Source organism: Phoenix dactylifera, chromosome 5, assembly GCF_051530095.1.
Source record: "Phoenix dactylifera cultivar Ajwa chromosome 5, Ajwa_hap1_PhDact_Kaust_v1.1, whole genome shotgun sequence".
Lineage (NCBI taxonomy): Eukaryota > Viridiplantae > Streptophyta > Magnoliopsida > Arecales > Arecaceae > Phoenix > Phoenix dactylifera.
Genome location: NC_143194.1, coordinates 5,880,900 through 5,894,833, shown reverse-complemented (window position 1 = coordinate 5,894,833; position 13,934 = coordinate 5,880,900). Strand labels below are relative to the sequence as shown.

Here is a 13,934-nt window from a genome sequence, read left to right as displayed (position 1 = left end):
TTTTTCATCTTTAACTCATAAGATACTATCGAATGACTTTTTTTTATAAAATATTATCAAGAGTGAGTGACTATATGAGCAGCCATCTAATTTACCATCTCATTAGCTTAATGAGAAATATGTTTGGCGTGAGATGACCCCTTCATTCCTCACGCCTTTCTTCTATTAAAAAACAAATGTACACCATCTTGAGCTCCTCCGCGTGAGGAATTTGGCCGTGGATCCAACGGTGCGGAGGAGCCTCCCATGGACGGCTGTTACGGTCTTACCAGCAGCGCTCTTCGTGACCTTAAAAAGTAATTTATATGAATAAAATGACACGAAAGACCAGCCTTTGGCACTCATCCCACTGAGAAGAAGACAAGGAGAAAGGAAAGAGAAACATAGGGTTCGCTTCGCTTCTTCCGTTCCTCGATCGACGAATCGAAACCCTAGAGAAAACCAAGGAAAAAAAAAACTTTCCTCGGCCAGAAGAAATCCTAGCTGCGGAGTAGGAGCGGTGACGGCGTCGATTTTGCTCGGTTGTTGAGCTCCTTCCACATTTTTTTCCCCCTGAATGGCGGATCCGAGCGGCGGTGGGGAGGGATCCTGGGCGGAGGCGGCCGGTGGCAATGCTGCGCCGTCGCTTGTGGCGTCGGGGACGTTCAAGGGGGAGATTAGGTCGGCGGGGGCGCCCCGGCGAAGAGCGCCGATCCGGGCGAGCTTGGATGCCGAGGAGTTCATAAATCTGCTGCATGGATCGGATCCGGTCAGGGTCGAGCTCAGTCGGCTCGAGAATGAAGTCAGAGGTGGGAATGTGGTCCGAACCGCGTGGATTTCGATTGTCTCGTCTTAGTTTCGTCGCCTCGGAGGCTCCGGAATAATTGGATATTTGATGCTTGATTTAATTTTTATTCAGATAAGGAGCGGGAATTGGGGGAGGTTCATGCGGAGATTAAGGCGCTGAAGTTGTCAGAGCGAGCCAGAGAGAGAGCGGTGGAAGAGGTAGTTCTCTTTATGACTCTCTCTATTGGTCATTCAAATGAACATATCCTTTACTTGATACTTTTTCCCTTGTTTTATCATTACCTCGTTTTTTACGGATGTTTCTTTTATTTTTTTGTTTATGCGAGTTTTATGTGAATTATGATTAGTTCAGGCCCTTTTCTCAGTTAGCATTGTCAAAGTTCCTTTTTCCTTCTTGCTATGTAGATTGTGTTCAATTTGGAAAGTTTTAAATTTTATGTTATCTTTTATAACATTTAATTTTATTGTCTAACATTTATCATGAAAATTTTCATTTGGATATGGTGGAACAAGTTGATATGCTTTCTGATCAGATTCCTCTATGGATATAGTTGAGGCAGTTCTTTACATATTTGTCTAGCTGTAAGAACTGGATATAATGCATGTTATTGTTACGTCTATGTAAATCAATGGCATTTTATTTAATCTCAACAATTCAGTAGGGAACTAGTCTCTGGAATCTCATGCTGTACTTATTGACTCCAAGAAGTAAGTATTAACTTGATACAATTTATTGAATTGGTATTGAACACTTCCTTTGGTTCATGTTTGTCTAATATTTCCCCTATTTCCCCCAAATTACCATTTTTTATGTAGTTTGCATCTCTTTTAGCAAACTTAGATTTGGTTCATTGTTATAAGCCTTGCTATAAGAAAAGTTGTAGAAAGCTGAGTTCTGCCTATTAATATTGGATGCGACTATGCTCCTTTTTTCCTGCCAGCTTACAGAGCAATTGGCAAAGGTGGAGGAGAAGCTCAAGTTAACGGAATCTCTTCTAGAAAACAAAGTACCTACAGGATATCTTATTTTCATTCCCACTATTTTTAGTTATCATGTGGAGACAGAGGTTGATGAAACACAGAATTCCACAGAATCTTGAAATCAAGAAGATAAATGATGAGAAGAAAGCATCCATGGCTGCCCAGTTTGCTGCAGAAGCTACTCTTAGAAGAGTTCATGCTGCTCAAAGGGATGATGACATACCGCCTCTTGAAGCCATTCTTGCACCTGTTGAGGCAGAATTAAAGCTTGCCCGCCAGGAGGTATTACGCACCACTGTCTTGTACCTCAAAGCATTCTATTCTCATCCCCCTGGTTATCTGAAGTTAAAATGATGCTGGAGTTCTCTATAGGAGATATCTTCTTAGAATCTTAGGTGCTCTTGGTTTTCTAGAAATATGTGGACCGTTCAAGAATTGCTTGCAAGTTCTTAAATGTTATGTTGAATACCGCTTTTCTTTTTCTCCTAACGTATATATTACTCTCTTTTTTTTTACTTCATTTTATTTGGACAACATTTCCAACCATAGTAGTGAAAGTTGACTTTCTAATAAGTGTCACCTTTGCCAAGCTGCGTAGTGAACGCTAGTACAGTGGCTTAATTGTTGTTTTTGTCTCCTTACTAGAAAATGTACACATGACCCATTTTTGTTTTATTGTTAATCGGATATAATATAAAATCTAAAACAATCTGTCTGTTAAAATAATGTCAAATGGCAAATATATGAAGACACTTTGGATTGCCCTGTTTTTGTATATGGCATTGTTCCAAAAGAGCAAACTACATATGGGGAAGGACTGCCAGAGCTTGTGCCCACACTTGTTGATATGCTCTTCGTGCATGGCCATGAAGTGATGTCAGAGTGTCTTGCCTTCTTTAGTAAATCATATGTAGCATTTAGAGGACTACTTTTAGCTAGCGATGTGACAGCTCTGATGTGCTTTTCCAGCGAACCAAAAGATGTCCTGTAATTGCCTATAATGGTTTTACTATTCCAGTCTGCGTTTTTACTGCTAATAAAAACTATATGACAGCACAATTCACTAGAGCTACTACTCTTTTGCAGATTGTGAAGATCCAGGATGACAACAGGGCATTGGATCGTCTCACCAAATCAAAGGAGGCAGCATTGCTAGAGGCAGAAAGGACTGTACAGATTGCTTTGGCAAAGGCTTCAATGGTGGATGATCTACAAAACAAGAACCAAGAGTTAATGAAACAGATTGAAATATGCCAGGTATCAGGGGAACTACATGTTATCTTCCATGTCATGAAAGGATGACTGAGCCCATTTATTATATAAAAGAAATGAATTTGGTGTTCTAGTGCCTATCTTTTTCATTTTTAGGAAGAAAACAAGATATTGGACAAATTACACCGTCAAAAGGTTGCAGAGGTCGAAAAGCTTAGCCAGACTGTTAGAGAGCTAGAAGAGGCTGTTCTTGCTGGAGGTGCAGCTGCAAATGCCGTGAGGAATTATCAGAGGAAAGTTCAGGAGATGAATGTGAGTCATTTTCCTTGTGTGCAGATTTTGGAATTTGACACAATTTTTTACATTACCATTTTAGTCCCCTGCCAGGATTCAAGAACCATTTGTAGTGCTCTTTCTTAATCACAACCTACTATTTTCTTCAATATGCATTATTTATGTAGGAAGAGAGGAAAACCCTTGACCGTGAACTTGCCCGTGCAAAAGTTACAGCAAATAGAGTTGCAGTCGTAGTAGCAAATGAATGGAAAGATGCTAATGACAAAGTCATGCCTGTTAGACAGTGGCTTGAAGAGAGAAGATTCATGCAAGTAAGCTGTAATGCTGCATTGTATCTCTCACTGATCCAATCATTTCAAATATATATCATTAGATATTTCTTTATGTGATTGTTATATCTCCTGGTTATATATTTGTACTATTTTCTTGAGGGAGGGCCTTAGTGCCACGATAAGGTTGGTCTACTGTGACTTGGGTGTCACCGGTTCGAGGCATGGAAACAACCTCTCTGCACATAGGAGCAAGGTTGTGTACATCTAAACCTCCCTAAACCTCGCAGTAGTCCTATCCTTGTGCACTGAGATGCCTTATGTTTTTAATATTTGTACTACTTTCTTGCAGCCCACCTGTGTACTTTTAGTGTGAATAAGCAAGTTATTCTACTTCAAAATGTTTTTTGCAGGGAGAAATGCAGCAGCTTCGAGATAAGCTTTCTATAGCAGAACGTACTGCAAGATCTGAAGCTCAATTAAAAGTAAAACTTGCTACCATACCTTCTGATTCTAATCAGATTTACCTAGTTAAGTTATATGGAAACAATTACATTGTTATCCTTTTGACTTCTCAGGAGAAGTTCCAGTTGCGCATCAAAGTATTAGAAGAGGGATTGAGAATGTCCTCTAGTTGTTCCAGCCACACAAATGTAGAAGGGAAGAGTGCAAGTAATGATCCTTCGCGTCGCCAGTCCCTTGCTGGAGCTGAGATTGTTTCCAAGTCAACTCCCAATGGCTTTCTGCCAAGGAGGTCACCGTCTTTTCAATTGAAATCCACTCTTTCTAGGAGCACCAGTACAGTGCTGAAACATGCAAAAGGAACATCAAAGTCATTTGATGGAGGCACTAGGTCCCTTGACCGGTGCAAAGTCCTTGCAAATGGAATAGGCCATTCACTGAATAGATCTTCCGATGGTATTAGAGACAGTGGAACAAATAACAGTTGGAAGGAGAATCCAGATGAGAAGTCTGTGGCATTAGCTAATGCTGACACAAATGATACGGTCTCTGGGTTGTTGTATGATATGTTGCAAAAGGAGGTAATCACCTTAAGGAAAGCATGCCATGAGAAAGATCAATGCCTGAAGGACAAGGATGATGCAGTTGAGGTACATACTCTTTTGGCATTTTAACTTTAAAGCATTAAGGCTTTTCAAAATCCACCTAACTTCTTGGTTCTTTTGTATTGATGTGAAGATGTTGGCAAAGAAAGTAGATACTTTGACCAAAGCAATGGAAGTGGAGGCTAAGAAAATGAGAAGGGAAGTTGCTGTCATGGAGAAAGAGGTTGCTGCTATACGGGCAGAGAAAGAGCAAGACAAGAGGGCTAAGCGGCTTGGTAGTTCCAAAGGTTCTGTAAATACATCACAGATGCTTCCTGGGAGGTATATCCAATAAGCAATTATAGTTTTTCCAGTATACTGTATTGATGTGATGCCTGTATCAAATTTTAAGATTTTGAAGCACCTTAGCTCGACCTATTTATAATGGAAAAGAGTTGGAGGCTGGCTTAATTTGGCTGCCCACCAGCCCTGAACCATTACTTTCTGTGTGCACCCTCCACAGGAGATGGAGGAGGAAAAAGAATAATGGGAAAACAGAGGAAAGAATAAGAAACAGGACACCTGTCCTCTGTACTTGCCCTTTTTGTCCGTTTCATGTGACCCATCTTGAAAAATAGGGAAAAAAACATGTGCATTACAGATGCAAGGCACTCTTTAAATGATGAAATTTTTCCCGGCTTTTATTGATGATCTTGCTGTGAGTTTTGTCATGACTGTTTTTTCATTTAATTGTCTCATCACATTGAAACTGATAATGTACAAACTTTCTGCTGTGTAACTTGCCCTGTATGTTTATTCTTGATCTAGCATTATGTATGATTGATCATTATTGCCACATGTTATACCTTTATGATTGTCATATATATGGTATGCTTAAGTTTTGACATCGAGGATCAGTCAACGATTTGACAGTAGCCTATAGTGGCAAATATTATTGTTATTGATCCAATATTTTGTATAATGATCATTATTGCCACTGTCTTCAGTCATCTTTAATCTTCTATTTGTCAACAAAATGGTTGGGGGGACATTGATGTGGTCAGGGAAGACATCAGATGTTGATGGCTACAAGCAGGAAGTTTCAGTTCGATAGGCTCATAATTGAAATCTATTTGTGTTGTTCTTAAGTTAGTAGGGGACCACAACTTAACAAGTATGGGCCCTTCTGTGGCAAATTTTAATAAGTGGGGGCCTGCCTGTTATAAGCGCATGGTGATGGGTGGTACTTTCCGGGTGTTGTCAGAGGCAACATCTCTTGCCAACTGCCCCCTCCATCTTGTTCTCTTGTCTTGCCTATGAGCCCTTATATTCTCCAAGTATGTTATCATTTGTCTTCTTCCTTATTTGGATAAAATCTACAAGTCTCTTTCTTTGGCCAATAGTTCCAATCAAGTACATGGAGGTTGTTTACTGTTTAAAAGAGGGGGAGGTTACTGCAATTTGGGATCATTTGGCAAAAAAAATATCCTATATTATTTTCATACAGAGTTAAAGTTTCTCTCATTTGATAATGTACTTTAGGAATTTCCTTGCAGGCTGTGAATTCAAACTGCCTTTCTGAATTTGAGAAAGGTCGAAATTTTGGTTTAGAATTAGATTTTGAACTTGAAAACTCAGATTTACTTGATCTTCAATCTCAAGCCGCCTTATAGTGGTGTTACATCATCCAGGAACAATACTAGGAGTATTGAATTTTCACTTCAAGATAGTGATCCACTTGGATTGGGATGAGAGGCTACAACAAGATACAGTAACATGGCGGTAATCTAGACTGCATCAATCATTGTATCATTTGTTTGGAGAAGTCAATGGATGATCAAGGTTTAATGATTTTTAGCCATATTGAAGAGAAGGGGAAAATGGTAATTCCGTCCTCATCACTTTTAGAAGAAATGAGGCCAAATTGAGTTTCCATGTCCTCCAATCATCACATGAAGAATTACAGGACTAATGTTGTTAGGAACAGGATTGAGTTGTAAATCATAGAGGGGATTAAAGTGGATTGATCATGGATATAATCATTGATCATAAGATTTTTTTTCAGATTCTTCAAAAATTTGAACATAAAAAAATGTAAAAGTTCAGAAATTAGTTAATTATAAAGTACATGCATGAAGAATAAAAAACCATTCATGTAACAAATCTAGTTTCACCATCATATACCCATATGTAAATGAGACAAGCATCATTTCTGGTTAATTTAGATATTTATATACAAGCTATCAATTCAGTTATCCTTTTAGGTAGAATATTTTTGGCAAAAAGGAACCAACTTTCAACAAATTGTTCTAAATATGAAAATTGTCTCAATCTTAATTCTGCAAATTCAAATTTTCCTTATGTGGTACTCTTTAGAAGCCAAAAGTCATAACAAGTGCTAATTTGATATGCTTGAAGTTATAAAGGATAAGTAAGTAATTCTAAAAGTCATAGTTCAATAAATTGTGTATAATGGACTTCTACGTGGTTTAATATATAAACAACATGATCGGTTGGATCTTGTGATCCAAGGCATTGCATGATGCATGATATAGCTCTAGATCTTATAATCCTAACCATTCCTCATCCAAGAATGAGATCCAAATCATTTACTGATTTGCAAAGTCGAGGAAAACAATCTACTGTTTCCTCAATTTGTGAACATCCCTTGCATGCTTCAAGCATTCCAGATTAGCTATGAGCAACTTTATGCAATGCAAACAGCTATAAATGGCAATTGGAGCATATGGACAGTCACATTAATATCAAAGGGAGAAGAAAGCAAGAATCATACTTGATAAATACTGGACAGTAAGGAGGGTGTTCTTAGTGGTGGCAAGTTTGAAAGGATTTCTTATGATCAACCATGCCTTTGAAATTTGAACGAATGAAATCAAAAAGTGAGAGGAGGGTCAAGTTGGATGTGATTGAAAAGTACACCATAAAAAAAGGTTTTCTTCAAGTTTAAGATTGCAATTAAACACTTCTCTTTTATCCGAGGTTATCTAAGTAAATCTGGAATGATATGAACTGCATAATCTTTGTTATGTTGCCTTCGAAAGATCATTATATAGATTTTTTTAAAAAAAATATAATACTATGAAGTAAAAGTGTTATTATTATTTTAAAAACATGCTGGATTCGTTGAAGGTATTTTCTTTCTAATTATAGACTTGATTTAAACCCTTGTCCTCTCTCTCTCTCTCTCTCTCTCTTTTTCTCACCTTTTTCTATCTGATTTGAAAAAAGATTTTAACTTCATAAAAATAAGAATGATAGGGCGAAAAGTAGCAGCTTTGCTTCTAGGATGCCAAAAAGAAGAGATACTTTGGACTCTTTTTATTGGAGTTATGATAGCACCGGTCTAAGACGTGGTTGTGTCAGCTAAATAAGAATACAATGCTATAGATGTCCTATTGATGCTTTACTTGCCAGTCAAATCAACCAAGTTGAGAAGGTAATTGAAAAATCAGATGCTGTATATTCAGCTTCTGATGGCTTTTGAAAGGAGATCTCTAAAGATCTAGAAGTAAGGATGATGATGGGAACAGGTTGGGTCAAACAAGCCTCAAGTCATACCTGACACATTTATGACCGAGTTGAAAATCATGTCTAACCCAATTATCTTATATGGACCCACCAACCATGTTATCCAATTATGGCTTCAACTATCAGTTTATATACACTAACAAATTGAACAAGAAGAGAATCAGAAAGAAGGATCTGGGATTCTGCATCTAAATAAATTGAGAGAGAATAAGGTAAAACGGAGAATAAAACATGTTACATCCTGAACACGTTATTTCTATGACTTTTATTTTCAGTGTCTTTTGTTTCTTTCTTGTAAAAATATAATGTACAGCCTTCTTACTCGCTACCAAGTCTTGGGTAGTGCATAGCACATTGCAATATCACCACTATCCTTGGGGGCAGGTTTGTGTTTGAGGGTCTGAGCAACCCATATTCACCTACAGGATCTTGGTGCCAAACCTGAACTCAACCCATTTACAATTGGGGTAGTCGCATTGAACCAAATTCAAGCTGATTGTAAAAGACTCTTCACCCAAATTCCTTTTGTTTTAGGCAGGTTCAGGCAGGTTTGTGGGTCTGGGTTAGAAATTGCCAATTCATATCCCACAAGCCGTTGCTGTGTTTTTTGGGTGATGAGGATCAAATCCAGCTAATCAAAAGATATTTCCTTATTTAGTTGGAATCATTTATGTGCGCCATGCAATGACTATCCTGGAACTGGTGATTAGCAGTCATAAGTAAAAAATTCACAGTCAAATGGTCTAATCTTATGGCACTTAAATGCTTGTTTCTTTATGTTGGAAACCCATGTTTATCATCTACCCGTTTAGTGTAGACTTGAAGAAAAGTCTAACCTTTTTTTTGTCCATTCATACTCTGATCTATAAACAGAATTTTACTTTATTGTAAATCAGATCTTCAGATATATTTCTGATTATTCTTCCTTTTTATGCTGTCTACTTCTCAATGCTTGGATTTTAGATAGTTGGGTAGAGAACTTTGATCCATTTAGTTGGTTAATTTTGACTTAGAAGGATTGAAGAGATTGCTAGTTGCGTGAGTCGGACTACTCATCTTTTCGTAAATCATATGCTTCTTTTGCTAAGAACAATTGACAATAATGGAAACCAAATGATTCTTTATCCCATTTTATTTCTTTATTGGGATCGGCTAGTTGTTGTATGCCCTTCTCAAAGAGCTTAGGTGAGAAGGTGTTGTAGATAAAGTTCTGATGGAACTGTTATCTAATATGTTTCTTTTTCCAATCAGTGTGGTTGGCTGATAATCTGATATCATGAGGAATATGGGGTTCCAACTGTTTTATGAGCACTCTCAACTCAGAAAAAGAGAGAGAAAACAACAGTTTCTGACCATCCTTTAGGATAAAAACGAGAAAGGCTGGAGATAACCTTTTTTGATAGACCTCTTTGTTTGACCACTCAGAGAAAAAGGGTGGACAAAATAGCAGATAGTGTGTATTTCAAAAAGGGAGGAATAGATACAATAATTTTTTACGTACAATTTTTTTCCTCTTTCTTGTTTGTAGTTGTCTAGAGGCATTTTTATAAGCTTGCTTAGGATCAAGGATTTGCACTTGTGATAGTGGATTTAATTGCTTCTATCATTTCAATCTACAGTTTGCGATTTATTACAGAAAAGTAGATCTAAGATCTTGTCAATGAGGATCAACTAACACAAACATAATATGTTTATTGTTGAGGAGATGTGCATCGAGTTCATCTATATGATGACGGACACAAGACATGAATAGAGGATCAGCAAAACAACAAGAAATGCTTGCATTAGCTCAAAATGGGAAAAGACAGCATCTAGGGCTTGAAGTAAGAATTCTATTAAAAATGATCCAACATAGAATTCTATTAAAAATGATCCAACGTCTTGATTAAATGCGAAGGAAGATTTGTACCAAGCACTAAGATTGAACAAACATTGGAAATTTCATTCATGAAGACAGTTTGATAAAGTCTGCTTTTAGCTTTTGAAGAGCCATTGATATAAAAATCCATGGGAGAGTCTTCATCAAATCTAGAAGTAGCATCTAGTTAGTGTATGCTGTGATTCTGATCTAGTTAGGATGAAAATCAGCTGAAATAAAATCATGACTTATGAAGAGAAGTTCATCTCAGGATGACTTTACAATGGCTGACCACCTTTATAGTTGTTGAACCCTTCAAGTCTAACCTCAATTTATGGCTACATGGGAAGGAGATTTATATTCGTGGAAGGAAACAAGGGATGATAATCTCTTCTGTAATTGGTCAGGACTGATATTAATTTATTTTGATGTTGGGTTCTCTCCATTAGATATTTCCAAGTTCAGTTTGATTAGGTGATGAGCCCCGCATGAGCCTTGTCTCATCAAATGTAATGCCATCAAACAAGCTGTTTGTTCGTTAGCAGCTCAATTTTTGTTCGAAACTCAGCATCAACTCGCTTGACTAATAAATGATCTGAGCTTGAGCTAGGATTTTAAGCTCAAAATATAAACAAGCTAGACATGAGCTGTCATATTTGGCTTAATTAAGTGCCACCATATATAAATGAAGAGCAAATAAGTATTATGAATTTTAATTTATTTTTATCAATAAAATATTTATATCTGTATTTTATGTATGACATGAATAGCTAGGCATATAATGGAATTTTATTGGCTGTTAGATAACGACTGAAACATTTATTAAGTTCAGCCATCAGGTGGAGATCTGGTGTCTGGGATATAAGGACCTTGGATCATAAACAAAGATCCAACACTAATCCTCGCCCTCCTGAAGTTTCAAACAAGGCCTCCCTCTTTGTTTTGCTTCGCCATCCCATTTACCCCATTCTCCTCCCTTATTAGTTTGTATTCACATCTTCACCCTTATAACATTCATAACTGGTTGTTGCAACTACCGCAATCTCCAAAATTTTCATTACTGCTGCAGTGTTCATATGTAAAGGCAACCCCTTGCTGTTCAATGTTTGCCACCATCCTCCCTCTCTCCCCTCCAGCATGCTATCACTCCCTTTTGCCATAATCTCTGAACCCTTCCCCTCCCCTTCTCAGGCCCTTTTATTAGTGCCTTTAGGTTGATGTAGTTCTCTGTGTTATCCAGTGCTTTACGTCCTCTTCGTATATGCATTTCAGATCAAGTAGAATATTGGAGTCACTTTTGTTCCTAACCTTTATCCCCATCTTGTCAAACTAATGTTATCAATTATTTTATCATGTCTCCTTGTTCTTCTTGCAGTTAAACCATTTATATTTCAACTTGCAAATCACAGAAAGTGTCGTGCTGCTGCAGTCAAAAGAAATCAATTGACAAAAAGAAGTCTTATAAAGTCCTAAATTCTGTAATGCTGTATATAGTAAAATAATTAGCAGATATTCTTCTCAAATCCTGATGACGACTTTCAATGGATACAATCCAAGATATCAAAATCAATTTCACCTTTTAAATTAGTTGCTATTTATACCCTTATAGATTTCTAAAAGAAATTTGTTATTTCGTGTACAGGAATGTGACACGTGGTGGGATGATGCGGAACCTTCAATGACAATGAACTCAAATTGAAAACAGCTCAGGATACTCGAAGAGATCCATTTCTCTCTGTTTCTTCTTTCTTGTTTCCTTTTACTTTGTTCTTCCTTCATTGATTTGACAGTCAAAATCAGCACAGATCACCCTGCGATCATCCAATTTGAGGATGTAAAAATCAGAGAGTCAGTCTGCATCTGATTTGACTTCTTGTAATTTAGTGGAAGTGATGCTGAAAGTTGGCTAACCTTATGGCAGTCTCTTTGATAGGGCGATGCTTATTGGGTTGTTGTATAGGTTGAAGGGCCTTCATTTTTTCCCTATCTATTTGTAATTTTAAGTGTGCTGGTTTCATTTTCTCACCCCAGTTGTGAATATTATCGTAATTCAGATGAGGATGCATGATATTCACTCTTGTCAGGTTCACGTTGATTTCAGCTTACACCTTTTGCTCCTTCGCTTTTATGTTCATTCAGAACTAGAAGCAGATCCAAGAAGAGTTCATTTAGGTTCTGAAAAGGCAGTGATGTTTCACTAAGATAATTATTGTTGATGTGGATGCAGTTTCTTGTCATTATGCTTGGAAATGCATTGATCACTCAATACAGGGTAATTTGGAAACCATACCATGACATGATCTTTATGGCTATCACCTGCATTCCTCAGATATCTCAACGGCTGATTTATCTCCTGTGCCGTTCATAGCTGCAGAGGCCATAGTTCCTGCCATGCAGAGATTTTGGAGATTCCAAAATCCATTTAAAAAGGCGAACTCTATCTTGTGATTATGAGATTTTGTAGACTTCTCAAGATCCACTTCCTTTTATTCTTCCATATAAGTTTCTTTGCATCTTTTCATTCACCAGATAACTGTCATATAGCGAATGCTCCTACAATTTATTCCAAATCCTTTCATTCTTTCGGACTATGCTCGCAGACTGCATTCAGATAATTGCCAATCAGATAGCTGTTTTCTAATGTGCCGTTTGTAGTGCATTTGACTGATTTTTTTTTGCTCTACCTGATGTAGCACAAGTGCAGGGAAAAAGGAGAAGGTGGAAGAACAAGGAAGGAAGAAGAGGTTATAGAGATGCAGAAAGAAGAGAAGGGGAGGATGAAGAAGTAGAAGAACAAGAAGGAGGTTAGGATTTTTTCATTCTATCATCAATTCTCTCATACATGAGGGGGGTGATTTTTATATAGACCTTACATCTTGATCAAATCAAGTAATCAATTGATCAAATCAATCAATTGACACTAATTAAATTTGGACCCTTACATCAATTAATTCCTTACCAAATTTGGTCTTGATCCAATTACATAAATTTAATTGATTAGTCTAATAATAAAACAACTGACCAAATTGACTTAATTAAGACAAAAGTAAATAATATAATAAAAGAAAATGATTCGGACTCAAATGGATTCAATCCGAGTCTGACTCAATTCAGGGGCTTAGGATCATCTAGATGAAAGGCTCTGATATTTCTATCACTATCCTTTTCCGATCTCCTATCATTTTTTTTTCATGAAACCCTATGGGGGTGTTGGACGTGAGACGGATGGCCGGTGTTGTAGCATAAAATCCTTGTCCCCGTTCTATTGTTTTTTCCCTTTTTTTTATTTTTTTCACTCTCATTTATTGCGCTTCCAAAAGGTACTCATTTCAGTAGCGCCATGGATGCTAGACAAAGTCCCAAATTGGAAGTACTTGAGAAATTGGTTAATAGATCGAAATAATCAGGTTCCGAACTGAGAAATGGTACATGCCCGAAAAAATTGTTCATCTGTGCTACTTTTTCTACTGATGCACTGCAGAGAACTCTCCAATTATTTAAAGCTCCCGTTCAGTGATTACTGCAGTTTTCATACGGGATTTGACCTCAGCCAAGCTATTCATTTGCTTCAAAGGGTTTTGCAAGAAAAAATCCACTTGGTTTTTGTCTTTCCCGGAAGCAACATGTTTTCGTCTTTGTCGGACAATTATAACCCCTTCATATGATCATTACAAAAATATTTAGTTTTATTATGCATGCAATTAGTAACAATATGTACGCTTATATGAAAAATGCGTGCATTTATTTGGGAGAAAAAAACATTTATTTGGTGGAACAATAAAATCGAAATCAAAGCATTTTCTGGGAAAAAAAAAAAGAGAGAAAAAGGCTGCACTGCAGGTGCCTGACTGTCATAAAGGTCTGAACAAGCAATGGAGAGTGGGGTTGGACTGCAATATTCAAATAAAAGGGATCCCTTTTTTTTCCTACAAAAAT

At 37.3% G+C, this 13,934-nt stretch overlaps 1 protein-coding gene across 1 annotated transcript; it reads left to right on the top strand.

Annotated features, from left to right (window-relative positions):
* The first annotated feature begins 213 nt into the window (after positions 1-213).
* On the top strand, positions 214-12,076 carry LOC103723734 (microtubule-associated protein 70-2-like). Its single transcript, XM_008814751.5, has 11 exons — positions 214-788; positions 899-984; positions 1,728-1,793; positions 1,879-2,049; positions 2,854-3,024; positions 3,136-3,291; positions 3,441-3,587; positions 3,959-4,030; positions 4,124-4,657; positions 4,746-4,933; positions 11,641-12,076. Exons 1-11 carry the CDS (start codon positions 557-559, stop codon positions 11,678-11,680), a joined length of 1,863 nt encoding a protein of 620 aa, XP_008812973.3. The 5' UTR covers positions 214-556; the 3' UTR covers positions 11,681-12,076.
* The last annotated feature ends 1,858 nt before the right edge of the window (positions 12,077-13,934 follow it).

Coding starts and splice junctions, on each gene's coding strand:
- LOC103723734 (XM_008814751.5), top strand. CDS start 557: ATGGCGGATCCGAGCGGCGGTGGGGAGGGATCCTGGGCGGAGGCGGCC. Junction 1,794..1,878: donor AATCTCTTCTAGAAAACAAA/GTACCTACAGGA, acceptor AGAATTCCACAG/AATCTTGAAATCAAGAAGAT. Junction 2,050..2,853: donor TAAAGCTTGCCCGCCAGGAG/GTATTACGCACC, acceptor ACTCTTTTGCAG/ATTGTGAAGATCCAGGATGA.